Source organism: Protopterus annectens, chromosome 1.part0, assembly GCF_019279795.1.
Source record: "Protopterus annectens isolate FY-2018-M chromosome 1.part0, PAN1.0, whole genome shotgun sequence".
Classification (NCBI taxonomy): domain Eukaryota; kingdom Metazoa; phylum Chordata; order Ceratodontiformes; family Protopteridae; genus Protopterus; species Protopterus annectens.
Window position 1 is genome coordinate 1,141,427,509 of NC_056725.1, and position 17,140 is coordinate 1,141,444,648.

At 42.6% G+C, this 17,140-nt stretch overlaps 1 protein-coding gene across 3 annotated transcripts in view; it reads left to right on the forward strand.

Moving 5' to 3' along the window:
• The window catches only part of USP45 (ubiquitin specific peptidase 45), a 2,611,314-nt gene that overhangs the window by 2,195,535 nt on the left and 398,639 nt on the right, over positions 1 to 17,140 (forward strand). For 2 of the 3 annotated variants that reach the window (XM_044065103.1, XM_044065112.1), the window contains exons 12-13: positions 1,481 to 1,537; positions 1,674 to 1,835. The exons of the other annotated variant lie outside the window; for it this stretch is intronic. In XM_044065103.1, coding sequence (XP_043921038.1) covers positions 1,481 to 1,537; positions 1,674 to 1,835 — 219 coding nt within the window. The remainder of the gene's footprint in view (positions 1 to 1,480; positions 1,538 to 1,673; positions 1,836 to 17,140) is intronic. 3 annotated transcript variants of the gene reach the window in all.

Below are 17,140 nucleotides of genomic sequence, written 5' to 3' on the forward strand. Positions count from 1 at the left end.
TGAGGAACTGGACTGCAGTATGTTGATAGTAGAATAAGGAGTGGCATGGTTAAAGGTAGTATGTTGTCAGGAATAAGGAGAAATGGCCAAGTATCATATGGATTTGTCCTGTGTCAAGTTCTGCTCTTTACATGGATTTCTGAGGGATTGTGGAAGATTTGATCATCTGCCTTTGTAGATGACAAAATGATAGGTTAGGCAGTAGTGGGTGGGTTTAAGAATCTGTAGAAGGGCTTTGAAAGTCTAAGTGGTCAAAAAAAATGATGAGGATCTGTGCAAGTATCAGCTGTCGAGGGAAGTGTGGAACATTTGACAGTAGAACAGAGTAGAGCAGAGATATTATTGTACATGGATCAGACCAGCAGGAATAGTGTGAGAGGGCTAGCATCACTGAAAAGAATGCTGAGGTGTATCCTTAGGAGGACAGCTTCCAAATGCAAAACAGTATTACTGTCAGTTTGGGCCAAATTATGAATTTTGTATGCAGCCCTGGAGGCCATACAGAGAAAAAGAAACCAGGATGCAAGTAAATCTATTAGAAGGGAGTGTCAGACGCTGAGAAAGGTATGACCAGAGAGTAGAAGAATTGAGACTTTTTTTCACTCCTGACCAGAAGAGACAGGAGAACCAGATCATGCCATAGGGAATTGAAGGGGTAAATCTGTACATGAAGGGAAGAGGTAAGGAGAGGGTGTATGCATCAGATTCTTGGAAACAGCTGCTTCCTAGATCTGTGAATGTACTTCTTCATGGGGAAGGTTGTGGACATAATAGAATGGGTTACTGGAATGAGTGGTGGAGAGGCAATCTGTGTAGGCATTCAAGATGGCAACGGGGGTTAAATGGCAGAGGATAGAGGTGATGATGGAGAGGTAGAGTGCTAAATTCACTTAAAAGGCTAACTAGCTTTGTTAACAGTCTCCTTCTGCATCCAGTGAATAAGATTGTAATAATTCTTGAGTTTAATGGGACAGAACTAGAGAACATGGAGCAGGGTACCCCTCTCCTAGCTTTTTCACAACACCATGACATGTACTGTAGGAGATGCAACTTCCCCTGAATATATAAACTAGGGAGAAAAAACATTTGCATTGAGGAGAGGACTCTTAGGAAGAAGTTCCCAGCCAGCAGTTATCCACAGCAGAGGGTCCTCTCGAGGAATAATGGATGTGGTGAGTACTCTCATGTCATAATGTACTTGGTATCTGGTGAACAGTTCTTCCTTCAAGATTGCCTTTAATAATTTCCAAGGCTGTAGGCCCCTGAATGATTCCAAGCCCTGAAGCATAACTACCTGCTACTAACTAGAGCATCTGTTAAAGATATACAGTTTCTCACACATAGAGCTGGTATTTACAGTGAGTAACATATTTTGATTACCAATTTCTGTGGCATTTTAATTAAACAAAATACTGCTGTATATCTCTTTCATCTTCAGAACATCTAGAAGTTTCTGATATAATTTTATTTTTCTTAAAAGATTTCTTCAGTGAAGGAGCCATTCATTGATTTGTCTCTTCCTATCATTGAAGAAAGGGTAAGCAATTGTGGTATGAAGCACTTAATCACTCGGTTGCATTTATTTATTTATTTATTTTGCTGTCTAAACTTCATAATTAAGTTATTAATTGCAAACAAAGCATTCGCATTTAAGAATTTTCCCTTTTGTTTAGGTGTCTAAGCCTATATGTACAGGAAGAACAAGTAAGCAAAAAAATTTTCAGGATGCAGAAAATGGACATGGTACTCCCCAGTTGAACAAGCAGGATGGGCTTTCTGCTCTCCATATTTCACAGAGTCTGATATGTACAAATAATTCATTTGCTAAAGACAAGGTAATGCTATTAAACATGTATTGTATTTACCTATGTACTTCCCCTGCTGTGAAGCTGCAACTTGAAACAGTGGTAAGCTGGGTTTGTGAAAGACATTTTGTTCTTCTAATTAGTAGAAGAATATGCAGTCATCTAATTTAACAGTATGTTTTGAGGAAGATGAGTCAAAGTAGTTCTGCATTTACTACACCTGAGAGGACATGTGAAAAGTAACAGGAGATGGGTGGTTGGGTATTGTCTGTAGCTCAGTTCATGTATCGTGTATGCGGGTAAAAAATATGGACTTTAGCTTTAACTCATTCACTCTGGAGCAGCTCAGAAAAAGCTGCCTGCTTAATTCCACCATAGGAAGAACAGTGCTGCCTGAGCTAATTTTCAGAAAATCCATTTGTAATACCATAGAGAAAACAAATGTTCATAACTCCTTAACTATAAGAGCTAGACTAAAAATGTAAACACAAAAGTTGTTTAGCAGACACTGACGTTTCCAACAGTGTAAATATTGATAGTGCATATCAAAGTCATTATTAAATATTTGGCAAGGAATGTTGATATTGTGCATATGTTTTGCCTTTTTGGAAAAGCAAAGCACAATATCTTGGTCAATGTACCATGTAGACCCATACAATTTATATTTCATTTGTTAGTATGAATGTCAGCTTTAAAATAATACCTTAACCATTGCAGTGTGATGTTCCTTTATGGAGATATTCACATAAATATGATTAATATAATATTTCTCATAATTGATAAATAAACAAAGCATAATACCTCATCACCTGTAACAGGCAGAGCCTACATATCAGTGTAGAAGTTGAGCGCCTCAGTGTCAGCTTCAAAATGATGCATCATTTGTGTGATCACCATGCTCCCTTGCAAAGATATGGGCATAATAATGAGAAGTATTGGAAATGCATAATTTTCATAATCCTACAAGACTAAACAAACTGTGATATCTGTACATGTGAACAGTGCACAGACACAGTTTTTTACCATGTTGTAAGGAGTAATACTGTCTTCAAAACAAGGTATTACTTGGCACACTGGCATGCTCCCTTGCAAAATTATTTACCAAAATATGAAAAAAATTGTAATTTCCAAAACCTAACTCCAAAACAAATTTTGATATCTGCACATGTGTACAGCATGCAGGCACAATTATTTTACCATGTTGGAACCAGCAATACTTTCTTCAAAATGAGGTATTACTTAACCTAAGTCCAAAATAAAATTTGACATTCATATATGTGTACAACATACAGGCACAATTCTTATACCGTGTTTTAACCAGTAGTACTGTCTTCAAAATGAGGTATTACTTAGCACACTCATATGTTCCCTTGCAAAGTTATTTACCAAAATATGAAAAAAAATCATAATTTCCATAACCTAAGTCCAAAACAAAATTTGATATCTGTACATGTGTACAACATACAGGGACAGTTAGTTCTTTTACCATGTTGTAAGGAGTAATACTGTCTTCAAAATGAGGTATTACATGGCACACTGACATGTTCCCTTGCAAACGGTGTTCATAAATATACCAATATAATAATATTGACAACGGTGTTCATAAATATACCAATAGAGTTTTACTTACCATACTGGTCCTATTTGGTCATGGGTGTTTTCCATTCTTGTCACAAGCTGCATGTTACCAATTTATCATGGCTAGCTCTCCTCACGCCATTGTGGACATCAGTCAAGAACAATGCAATGCCCTCCTCAGTTAGGTAAACGCCATCCCTTCTGAAAAGGTGAACATCTTCTGCGATGATGCTGTCATGGCAGATTGTAGATCCACATTATAGAGCATGTAGATCCACCGACCCTGTGAATCAAGCCATGCATGAACCCGTTCTGTAAATGTCTGGCCTTGTGCGCTGCCCGTTGACTGTTTGCTGTTTTCCATATCTGGCGAGGAATTATGTCAGACCACACAAAATGACAGCATGGCCACCACGACTGCAGGTGTTCAAAAATTGCTCTGATTTGAAACCGTAGCCAATGTGCAGCACAAGAATGTCGAGCTCAGGATAGATGGAGCACTTCTCTTCCAACAACTGCAGTACTCCACTCCAATGCATACCTCTTCTTGCAATCCAGTATACCTTCACACTGGATGTGGGGAAGCTCAAGTTGTACTGGTTTTTAGTTACAAAGGCATAGCTGGCAGCCCAGTGAATGTAAGAATGGCCACATACCCACACTCTCACTGGTCTTTCTTCTGTTTGTGAAACCATGCCAGTGTCAGAAGGTGGCCGAACCTGCACAGGAAAGAAAATGCAAATAGATTACTACTGATGTTTGACAGATGTATTGAAAGACTACATGTATATATATATATATATATATATATATATATATATATATATATGCATTACCTCAGTCAATGAAAACAGATTTATGATTCAGAAGTTCTCTGCCTATGAAAATTGCTTATTTTTCTTATGCTGTCAATTGTCATTCTATCTTCAACCTTTTGGGGCAGAGTCCCCGGCTAGCGTATACCCTAGATATGCTAGTACTCTAACAGCTGAAATATGCCTCACAGATATCACCGACAAAGAGGTTTAAATATATATATTTATATATATATATATATAAATATAGTTAATAATAATAAAGAGCAAGACTATAATAAGTAACTCAACAAAATGACTTCACAGTTCAAAAACACAGGAAATATTTTACCAGGGCAGGATAGTCTGAAATAAATAGACAACATATGAGTTTGGATATTGTCATTGCCTTATAAGTAAAAAAGTAAACAATGTAAAATATATTCTTCCACATACACACAACAACATGAACAAAGTGTAAATGTATACTCCTAAGAGAGTCATTGTGTAGTATATCAGTTGACCTTCGTAATTTATAAGAAAAGCATTACTGATTTTATAATCTCAACATAATACAGACATCAGAGAAGGTACATAAAGAAGTAGAAATATCCAGATTTTGCCTCTTACATTTGTTACATTTCTTGAAAGTGTACAAATGACAGAAAGAAAGTGGTGGGGATGGGGGTGGATTGCAATGACTCCAAGTGGAGAAAAAGCCAAATCTGATGTGAATGAATGTGATAACGACTTCTACTTATCTGAATAAAAGTGACAGCTGCTGTTTGCCTGAAAAGTAATAATAACTCAGTGCTGTATTGTAACTGCACTGTGCTAATGGCATGCAAAGTTATGCATGCTCAGACACAGGTAATAATTGCCTGTTGAGTAGGCAGTCATTATATTACCTTCTGCAGCTGTTATGTAACACAGAGTCATTATCATCTGTTAGAAGAAGGCCATAGTCATTCAGTAAAAATAGTGTAACACTTATTACTGAGCCCTTCCTCCCACCTATTTGTTAGCAAGGTACCAAGCAATGCGGAATGACTCATATTACAATTCTTTGTCTACATCACAAAATGTTGTGGTCAAGTAAATTAAAACATTATCATGTGCATTTCACTTACAAAGCAATTGGTTTAGACTCAGTAGGTCAATGGCCACTTTTCAAGGGAGAACCAAAGAGGTATTCATACTGACTAAGGAAAATTAGGCCATGGCACCACAGAAAGTACAGTTGTGTTAGATTTTATCATTACAGTATTGTAGTATTCATAACCTAAAGGATCTACTCCCAAAGATAGCCCAATGTCCAGGCAGTGTACCAAAGCCTTTACTACTTACAAGCATTGTACATCACAAATACACTCCCTTCACAAGGTGTAGGTCATAAAGGTGTCATGAATTAGAAACAGAGCCCTCTTTTCCTTTATATTGATGTGGTCTGACCTTTGATGGCCAGAGACCATGGACCTTGAAAGGGCCAAAGGAGGTTCCATTCCCTGTCTCAGGCATCTGTAAAGAGCTTTGGAGTTGGGAGTGGAGCTTGGAAAGGAAGCCCTGGGTTGAGAGAAAGTTGATGAATGCACCACTGAAGCTGAAACTTTGTAAACTCCAGAGTCTGTAACAGGGAAATAGTAAATCGGAGATCTGGAAGCAGAGCATCGGGGAAGAAGCTTGAATGAGCAGATTGTCCAGGTAGGGAAAGATCTGAACACCTGTCTTCCTGCAAAAGGTAATCGCAGGAGCAAGGCATTTGATGAATACCCTTGGTACAGTAGAGAAACCAAAAGGCAAAGCAGAGAACTAAAAATGCAAGGAAGAAACAGGGAAAAGTAAAAATTTCCTGAAAAGTTGCCCAGCTCTAAAGCCTATCATACAACCTTACAATTGTCCATTCCACTAACAAACAACTCTTAGAAGTATACAAACCAAATAAAAGAGCAGGCAAAAACCTATACTCTCTCTATTTGAAAACTTTGCAGTACCCTCCCTTTCCACATTAGCATCTTAGACTCTTTTAGGAAATTTAAATTCACTTTTACCATGTTGTAATTATTGATACTGTCTTCAAAATTAGGTATTACTTAGTACATTGACATGCTTCCTTGCAGTTATTTATGGAAATATTAAAAAAAATTATAATTTCCATAACCTAAGTCCTAAACAAACTGTGATATCTGTACATGTTTATAGTATACAGACAGTTATTTTATCATGCTGTAAGGACTAACACTGACTTCAAATGAGGTATCACTTGGCACAATTACATGATCCCTAACAAAAGTTATTTACCAAAATATTATAAAAAACAATAATTTCCATAAACTAAGTCCCAAACAAAAAATGATATCTGTTTATTTGTCCAGCATACAGACAGTTCTTTTTCCATCCTGTAACTAGTACTGCTGCCTTCAAAATGAGGTATTACTTACCCTGATGACAGGTTCCCTGATATAGTTATTGTGCCCAGTTTGCAGTCATCAGCAAACCTAGTCAGTCAAAGGCCATCTACTTTCATACTATTACTGTAAATGAAAAATATCCTGTAAATTCTCATATGTGTTAATAGACATGCAAATAAACAAAATAATTTGTCAATAAATGTATACATGAAATAGTTCATTAGATAAGTTTAAATTGTTCATATCTTCAGAATTCGGTGTATTATATATAAAAATCAGGTATGCTCATTATTTTAAAAGGATATTTGTTACACACAGCAGTAACTCAGAATATGTGACCTTAGCACTTATCCACAGACAGCGAGTTAATGGGCACTTTTATGAAGGTAGACTTCCCTATCTTACTTATGATTACTAGCAGCTCTTCCCAAATAATAGGGTCAGGTCTTTGGGGTATGTTCTCAATGTGGTTGTTCCCCAACGTACATTACTTCCCAAAGGACTGGTAATGCTTTTTTTTTGGAATTTAGGTTCAGTCCAGTCATAGGTTCATACTAGGCTATCTGCCCTAGGGCATTTATAAGCCTAGCCAGAGTGTGTTTGGCTTTCGCCACCCATTTTAAATTAATTTTGCTATGCCCTTTTTTGAGGTTAGTATACTGTGCCTCTGTCTAACAATGGCACAGAAGCGATACCCGGGGTAAACCTACGATTTCCCATCCACTCATCAAGATTCCTCTTGAAGAGAGTCAGTGAGGGACTCTGCCTAACCTGGACTGGGATTTTATTCCAGAGTGAAGGGAGCCTCTGGGTTATGAATCTGTCCCTCCAGCATGTCCTATTTATTTCAGTGCTGAGGTTCAAGTCTCTTGAGTGCGTAGCTCGATGGGATTTGGATTTTCTGAGGTGCAGCATGTCCATTAATTCTGGATTTGACATGGCTTTATACTTCAGGCACAGATCGCCTCTGAGCAGGCGGTATGCCATGAGGAGAGCTGGAGTTTAACCGGGCAGCATATGGCATCTGTTTGAGCCCTTTGATCCTCTTGGTGAGGTTCTTTTGAGGTCTTTACAGTTGCTGCAGGTGTCTGGTAAGGTACATCCCAAAAGGGGCATTGTACTCAATTATGGGCCTGATGAGGGATGAGTAAAGAGGCACGATGACCTCCCCTGATCTAGATGTGAATCCCTTCATGATTAGGTGGGCTACATAAAATGTTTTTCTAACCACTTTGGCCATGTGGTTGTCAAATGAGAGATTGCTATCAACTTGGGTCCCCAGGTCCCTAATTACTTCTTCTGTACTTAATGTATTGCCACCTATGTGGTAATTTGTGGGCACTTTGTTTTTGCCAAAGGGGATGACTATACACTTTTTGGCATTTAGCTTGAGGCCATGGCTCTGGCACCAGATGTCCTTCAAGGATGCATCTGCAGTCATCACATATGGGTTGTCCTGCCTCAGGCAGCCCTTCGGTCGGCCGGATTCCAAAGTCTGGGTCCGGCGTCGGCTGATGTGTCGCCCTTTCCCCGACGTCAGAGCGCCTGGGGTATAAAAGCAACAGCCGACGCCATCTTCCTCAGTCTTTCTTGCCACGTGGTGCCCGAAGCAGAAGCAGTTCGCAAGTGCCGGTCGGCCAGCTCTTGTAATTCAGCTACCGAAGACTTCAAAAGCTAAGTACCCCGTTGGGGACTCTTTCTTGCCTCAGCCGATGTCAGATAAAGTTAATAATTGCTTAACTTGTGGGAAACAAATACCTCATAAGGATTTCCACTCTTACTGCCTCCCCTGCCTAGGCCCAGACCACGACGTCTCGGCCTGTTCAGCCTGTGCTTCCTTCAACCGACGCACTCTTAGACGTCGGGCGGAGTTTGCAGAGGAATTTTTTGGGGATAGTTTTTCATACAATATGCCGTCGGAGACTCCGACTTCACATTTAATAAAGAAACAGAAGGACAAAGACCGACACACGCGGGCCGTGGTTTCAGCTGAAACCACGGCCAGACCTACCGCGAGTGTCTCGGTCTCGGCTGAAACCAAATCCTTGGTACTTCCGACCCCCGAAACCGCTCAACCGACAACCCCGGCCCCGGAGGCCCCTGCTGAGTCGGTTATTGAATTTCCTTCAGAAACTGGTGTCTTGGAAACTTCCGACACCTTCCCTCTAGACAAAACTACACCAGCACGTGGTGCAGCTAGGCCTCCTGCATCCATGTCCATAAAGGCATTCACCAGGGCTAAAGCTGCTAAACATACAAAAGCTATGCCTCCCAGGGTTACTCCTCAGGGACCCTCTACAAGTTCACAGATTCTAACCTTAGCAGAGGACCTTATTTCCTTGATTAGGGGCTCTCAACCCCATCCGGACAGGGGCTCTCAACCTCCTCTAGACAAAAGGCCCAGGGTTGAGCCCTGTGATCCCCACTCCTCAGAGGAGGCCTCTGATGGCTCTGCTCTCTCGGACTACCAGGAGGAGGCTTTTTCAGCCTACGAGGATTCCGATGCAGAGGAATCAATCCCCTCGGCCTCCCCTCGTGAAGAACTATCCTTCGGGGAGACCCTTCACACTATGAGAGAGCATTTCAAATGGCAGGGTCAGGAATTCTCTGATTCCAGGAAAAGATTAAGAACTTTTTTGCATTTACCTCAGCATAGACCTTTCGCTATTCCTCCCGTTTTGAATGTCATTGATGATGTGTACTCTGAGTCTAGCATAACCCCTGAACACTCTTCCTCCGGTCCCTGTCAAGCCCAATAGGTACTACAGGGTCCCGAACTCACATCATTTTCTTCACAAGGCCCACTCTGCTGATCCAGAAACTATTTCCCAGGGCCCTAAAGAGGTTGCAGGTGCCACTACTAAAAATCCACTCCCCTCTGAAAGGGAGTCCAGGGCTTTAGAGAGATGGGGTAAAAAAGTGTATACTTCAGCTACTCTTTCTATGAGGGCATTAAATTGTCAATTTCATATGATACAGTACCAAGAGTATTTGTTAGATGAATTGCATAAGAAACTGTCTTCACCTGAACCCCTAGATCGCAAATCACTTCAGGATCTGGTACATAACTCCCAGCAGGTTAGCAACCATTTCTTACAGTGTGGTTATGATGCATTGGAAGCTTCATGTAGGTCAGCTGTGACAGGTGCAGTCATACGTAGGCATGCTTGGCTGAAGGAACAATCTCTGCCAGATCATGTTAAAGCTAAGCTTCTGGATGCTCCACTGGAAAAGCAAAAGTTATTTGGCTCCACTGCTCAGGAGGTCTTAAAGAAATTTGAGGAAAAGGCAAAATCTGTACAAACAGTCAAAGATTTTCTACAAGTCCAACCACCAAGATTCAGCAGAAATTGGCCTACCAAGAATTGGTCCTTTCCGGACACAGAAAGATTCCAGAGAGGCAAGAACAGGCGTGCCAGAGGTAGAGGGCAAGCAAGAGGCTCCTACAGAGGACATCAATGGCAGCCTCCCAACCAGAGAGGTAGTGCAGGACCTACAACTGCTGCACAAGGACAGACTCAATGACTTTGCTTTGACTCCGCCAACCAGGGCTCAATTAGAAGCACCTTTGGGCGGAAAGCCTTCTTTATTCTCAGAAAATTGGCACAGTATTACAAGAGACAAATGGACACTGCAAATAATAGACAGAGGATACAGGTTCCATTTTCACACATTGCCAAAAGAAAAGGCATGCCAGACCTGCCACCAAATCAAAGGGCAGAGGCTTTGAAACAAATCTCCAACTTAATGCAAATGAAAGCTATAGAGAAGGTTCCTCTTTCAGAACAAGGCCAAGGATTTTATTCCAGACTATTCCTTGTTCCAAGAAAAGAAAATCAATGGAGGCCTATTCTCAACTTGTCCGCACTGAATACTTATCTCATTGTGCCAAAATTCAAAATGCTGACTCTACAGCAACTCCTTCCCATGCTGGGCAAGGGGTCTTGGCTGGTGACTCTAGACCTCAAGGAGGCATACCTGCATGTCCCTATCAGACAAAGTTGCAGAAGACACCTCAGATTTCTTGCAGGTTCAGAGCATTATCAATTCTCAGCATTGCCCTTTGGCTTATCTACTGCCCAGAGTATTCACGAAATGCCTGTCATCAGTAATTGCACACTGCAGACTTCAGGGATTCAAATATACCCATATCTGGACGACTGCCTTATACAAGCGGACAGCCAACAAACTTTGGTAAAGGATTTGAATTATGCCATCCACCTACTGCAGGCCTTGGGATATACAGTCAACATTCACAAATCAAGACTTGTTCCATCCCAAAGAATAACTTTTCTGGGTGCGGATCTAGACACAACCACCCAAATGGCTTTTCTCACAGACAAAGACAACTACCGGATTACTTCAAGAATCTGACAAGACAAACTCAGCTGACTGCAAGGAAAATCCTGCAGGCCCTGGGTTACATGGCATCTTGCATTCTTCTAATTCCACAAGCAAGGCTGCATATGAGGAAACTACAATGGTACCTAAGGAGTTTATGGACTCAGCACAGTCACAGCTTAGAAACTTTGATCCCACTCATTCCATGCCTCCAAAAGGAATTTCTGTGGTGGGCTTAAGCAAGCCAGTCAAACAGGGGTCTGCCCTTCAGCAAGCCAATAGCCAGCCAAACCATTACAACGGACACTTCAGACCTCGGTTGGGGAGCACACATGGAGGGCAGATGTATTCAAGGACTATAGTCACAAAGGGAGCTACGCATGCACATAAACCAAAAGGAAATGCTGGCAGTGATACATGCAATCGAGGCCTTCAAACTCTTTCTGCATCAAGGCCACCTGCTAATAAGGACAGACAACACCACAGTTATGTGGTACATAAACAAGCAATGAGGCACCCATTCCTACCCTCTTTGCAGACTGGCAATGAATCTATGGGAACTTTCCTTGAAACTCAATATAGACCTGCAATCCCAGTTTGTGCCAGGAAAAGACAATATACTGGCGGACAGCTTAAGCAGAAATATCATGGATGCACACGAATGGATGCTGCACCCAGACATCTTCCTACAGATAACACAATCATGGGGAAGGCCAGACATAGATCTTTTTGCCTCCCCCACAATCATCAGCTGAAGAAATTCTGCTCAAGGACATACCACCCACAAGCATGGAAAGTGGACGCCCTATCTTTCAGCTGGAGGACTCTAACAGTGTATGCATTTCCACCTCTTCCATTAATGACCAAGGTCTTACTGAAGATCAGGACAGAGCAGCCAAAAGTGATTCTGATAGCTTCGGACTGGCCAAGACAGCACTGGAACCCACTGTTAAAGAGCATGTCACGCACGAAACCATGGCCACTTCCTCAATGGCCACTTCTCCTGACACAGCACAATTGCAAAACTCTGCATTCCAACCTGAAAACCTTGCAACTAACAGCCTGGAAAATACCTTGACTCCTCCTCAGGATAAGCTATCCAAGAGAGTGAAGGATATCATCATGGAAGCTTGCCGGCCTTCCACAAGAAAGGCATATTCAGCAAAATGGAAGAGATTTCACACTTGGAGCACCACAAAGGGCCTAAATGCAACAGTGATGAACATGGCACATATCCTGGAATACTTGGCAGAAATGCTCCACAATGGCCTGTCTTACTCTTCCATTAAAATTCATGCTTCAGCAATTTCAGCAGAGTACAATACTAATCCACCTGTCTTTTCTCATCCTCTCCTAAGACAGTTTCTAAGAGGAATTAAAAACATCAATCCTCCAAGGAAACCTCCAGTGCCTACTTGGGACCTTAACTTCGTGTTGGAAAACTAACTCTGCCTCCCTTTGAACCAGCAGCATCTGCAGAACTACAGTTGCTTTCTTGGAAGACCGCCTTCCTTCTGGCCATAACCTCAGCAAGAAGAGTATCTGAGTTACAGGCCCTCATGGCAGTACAGCCATTTCTTATTTTTCATCAGGACAGAGTCTCATTGAGAACCAATCCTTCATTTATGCCAAAGGTGGTATCCAGGGTCTCATTAAACCAAGCTATTCACCTGCCTACCTTCTTTCCAAATCCACAAAACAAAGGGGAGAAACTTCTGCACACCCTGGACATACACAGACAGATGTCCTTCAAGGATGCATCTGCAGTCCTTACAAATGGGTTGTCCTGTCGTCAGGCAGCCCTTCGGTCGGCCGGATTCCAAAGTCTGGGTCTGGCCTCGGCTGGTGTCGCACTTCACCCGACGTCATAGCTGCAGTTCTTCGGGTATAAAGGCATCAGCCGACGCCATTTTCCTCAGTCTTTCTTGCCGCGTGGCGCCCGAAGCAGAAGCTGTTCGCAAGTGCCGGTCGGTCAGATCCAGAGATTACTACTACCGAATACTACAAGACTTCTAAAAGCTAAGTACCCGTTGGGGACTCTTTCTTGCCTCAGCCGATGTCAGAAAAAGTGAATATCTGTTTAACTTGTGGGAAACAAATACCTCATAAAGATTTCCACTCTTACTGCTTACCTTGTTTAGGCCCAGACCACGGCGTAGCAGCTTGTTTAGCCTGTGCTTCTTTCAACCGGAACGCTTAGGCGCCGGTCGGGTTTGCTGAACAGTTTTTCGCTCAGATTTTGCGTACATAATGCCGTCGGATCCTCCAACTACTCAAATTGTTAAGAACGCAAAGAAAGGACCGACACTGCGGTCCGCGGTTTCGGCCGAAACCACGGTTAAGCAAACCGCGAGTGTCTCGGTTTCGGCCGAAACCAAGCAAACGGTTCAATCTTCAGCCAAATCCATGACTACTACCGAGGCCCCCTCTACCCTAGTTGAATCGGCCTCTGAAGTTTTACCTACTACTGTGGTTTCACAAGATTTATCGGACACCATCCCTTTGGATGTTTCTACCCCAGCACGTGGTGCTGCTAGGCCTCCTGCAGCCATGTCTATAAAGGCCTTTGCCAGGGCTAAAGCAGCCAAAACTTCTAAGTCTGTCCCTGTTAAGCCCCCCTCTCACAGGCCCAGCTCCAGTTCTCAAATGCTTACTCTGGCAGAGGATCTCATCTCTTTAATAAGGGGATCCCAATCACACCCAGACAGGGCCTCTCAACCTCCAGAAAAGAGACCTAGAGTATAGCCCCCTGAGCCAGTGTCCTCAGATGACTCTTCTGATGATACAGACAATACAGACCATCCAGAGGCTCCCTTCTCTACTTATGAAGATTCCGATGCTGAAGAATCGATTCCTTCAGCTTCTCCACCAGAGGAGTTTTCTTTTGGGGAAACTTTACATGCCATGAGAGAGCAATTCCAATGGCAGGGGCAAGATTTCTCAGATTCAAGGAAAAGGCTTAGGACCTTTTTACACTTACCACAACATAGGCCTTTAGCTATACCTCCAGTTCTTCCTGTTGTGGATGATGCATTTAATGATGCTTGCACTGCTCCTGATACTTTACCTCCAGCCCCTGCTAAGCCAGATAGGTTCTACAGGGTCCCGGACACTCATCACCATTTATACAAGGCTCCTTTCGCAGATCCTGAGACTATCTCCCAGGGGCCTAAGGCAGTAGCTTCAACCTCCGCTAAATACCCTCTCCCTTCTGAAAGGGAATCCAGGTCCTTAGAGAGATGGGGTAAAAAAGTATACACCTCTGCTACTCTCTCAGCTAGAGCATTGAACTGTCAGTTCCATATGATCCAATACCAAGAGTTTATGCTTGATCAGTTAACTAAGAAACTGTCCTCGGATGATTCTTTAGATAAGAAATATGTTCTAGAAATGGTGAATAACATTCAGCAGGTTAGTAACCATTCCTTAAAATGTGGCTATGATGCACTGGAGGCTTCATTTAGATCAGCCATGACCGGCACAGTTATAAGAAGACATGCATGGTTGAAAGAACAAGTCCTGCCGGATCATGTTAAAGCAAAGCTATTAGATGCTCCTATGGATAAGGTCAGTTTATTTGGTTCTCCTGCCCAACAAGTACTGAAGAAAATGGAAGAGAAGGCAAAATCTATACAAACAGTAAAAGATTTCTTACAGGTTCAGCCCCCAAGGTTTAGCAGGAACTGGCCTTCCAAAAATTGGTCCTTTCCAGACTCTAAAACTCAGAGAGGGAGGAATAGGTGTACAAGAGGCAGAAATCAATCCAGAGGAGGTGCCTACAGGGGACGCCAGTGGCAAGGTAACAACCAACGAGGCACAGACACAACCACTGCCACTACAACAGGACAATCACAGTGACTTGGCTTTGACACCGCCTACCAGGGAACAAATAGCAGCACCCTTAGGCGGAAAGTTAGCATTATTTTCAAAAAACTGGCACTGTATCACAAGAGACAAGTGGATTTTACAAACTATAGACCAAGGCTACACGTTTCATTTCCACACTTTACCCCTAATAAGAGGAATGCCAAACCTACCACCAAATCAAAAGACAGAAGCTCTAAAACAAATAGCTCAATTAGCAAGGATGAGAGCTGTGGAAAGGGTACCATCTATGGAACAAGGCAAGGGATTTTACTCCAGACTCTTCCTGGTACCAAGAAAAGAAAAAAATTGGAGGCCTATTCTCGACCTGTCCGCTTTAAACACATACATCATTGTTCCAAAATTCAAAATGCTGACCCTACAGCAACTTCTTCCCATGCTGGGCAAGGAGTTTTGGCTGGTAACTCTAGATCTCAAGGAGGCATACCTGCACGTCCCCATACGACCACATTGCAGAAGATACCTCAGATTTCTTGCAGGATCAGAGCATTATCAATTCTCAGCATTGCCCTTTGGCTTATCTACTGCCCAGAGTGTTCACGAAATGCCTGGCATCAGTAATCGCTCACTGCAGGCTTCAGGAATCCAAATTTATCCATACCTGGACGACTGCCTAATACAAGCGGACAACAAAACAAGCTAACAGAAGACTTACAAAGAGTCATTTGCTTACTACAGGCCCTGGGATACACAGTCAGTATAAAAAGTCAAGACTGATACCATCCCAAACAATAACCTTCTTAGGTGCAGAATTGGACACAGTAAAACAGATGGCATTCCTAACTGCAGAAAACAAAAACAACTTCCTGTCTATTTTTGGCATTAACAAAGCAGAACAAACTAACAGCAAGGAAAGTACTGCAGGCCTTGGGCTTCATGGCATCCTGCATAATCCTGGTCCCCATGCCAGACTACATATGAGAAAACTACAGTGGTACCTAAAGAATTTATGGTCTCAACACAGGCACAGCTTAGAAACCAAATACCACTAATTCCATGCCTGAAACAAGAGTTCCTGTGGTGGGCTCGGGCATGCCAGTCAAACCCAGGTTTGCCCTTCCACAGCATTCAACCAAGCCAAACCATCACAACAGACGCCTCAGACCTCGGTTGGGGGGCCCACATGCTGGACAAGTGCATACAAGGCTTATGGACTCCAGAGCAGCTGCATCTGCACATAAATCAAAAAGAAATGCTGGCAGTACAACTAGCAATCCAGAATTTCAGACCATTCCTCCAAGAAGGCCAGTTGATGATAAGGACAGACAACACCACAGTCATGTGGTACATCAACAAACAAGGAGGCACTCATTCATACCCTCTATGCCGAATGGCCCTAAACCTATGGAATATGGCTCTGAGTTACAACATTCAGTTACAAGCAATTTTTGTACCGGGAAAAGAAAACATCCTAGCAGACATTTTAAGCAGAACTACCTCGGATGCTCACGAATGGATGCTGCACCCGGACATTTTCAAGGCCATCACAAAGAAATGGGGACTGCCACAAATAGACCTATTCGCATCCCCACTCAATCACCAGCTCAAGAAATTCTGCACAAGGACATACCACCCACTTGCTTGGAAGGTGGACTCTCTATCCTTCAGTTGGAAAGGCCTGACAGCATATGCATTCCCACCTCTCCCTTTGATGCACAAGGTGTTATTGAAAATCAAAGAGGAATGTCCAAGGATAATTCTGATAGCTCCAGACTGGCCAAGACAACATTGGTACCCATTACTGTGGAGCATGTCTCGGGGGGAGAATGTGGACACTACCCCTGATTCCCTTGATGTTAACCCAGAACAACTACAACATCCTGCATCCAAACCTGAAAACTCTGCAACTGACTGCCTGGAACATTACATAAGAGCAACTAACCCAGATTTATCCCAAAGGGTTAAAGACATTATACTTGAGGCCCGCAGACCTTCAACAAGAAGGAACTATGCAGGAAAATGGAAGAGGTTTCTCATTTGGAGTGCCGACAGGGCAAAGATGTGTCAAAGGTAGACATTGCCAACATCCTGGAGTATTTGGCAGAGCTTTTCCATACAGGCCTGTCCTATTCCTCCATCAAAATACATGCATCAGCTATTTCTGCAGAATACAGCTTGATCCACCTGTCTTTTCGCATCCTCTACTCAGGCAGTTTCTGAGAGGAATTAAGAATGTAAAACCTCCTAGGAAACCACCATTACCAGCATGGGACTTGAACTTTGTACTAGAAAAATTGACACTTCCCCCTTCGAACCAGCAGCAACAGCAGATCTTCAACACCTATCCTGGAAAACTGCTTTCCTGCTGGCAATTACCTCAGCAAGAAGG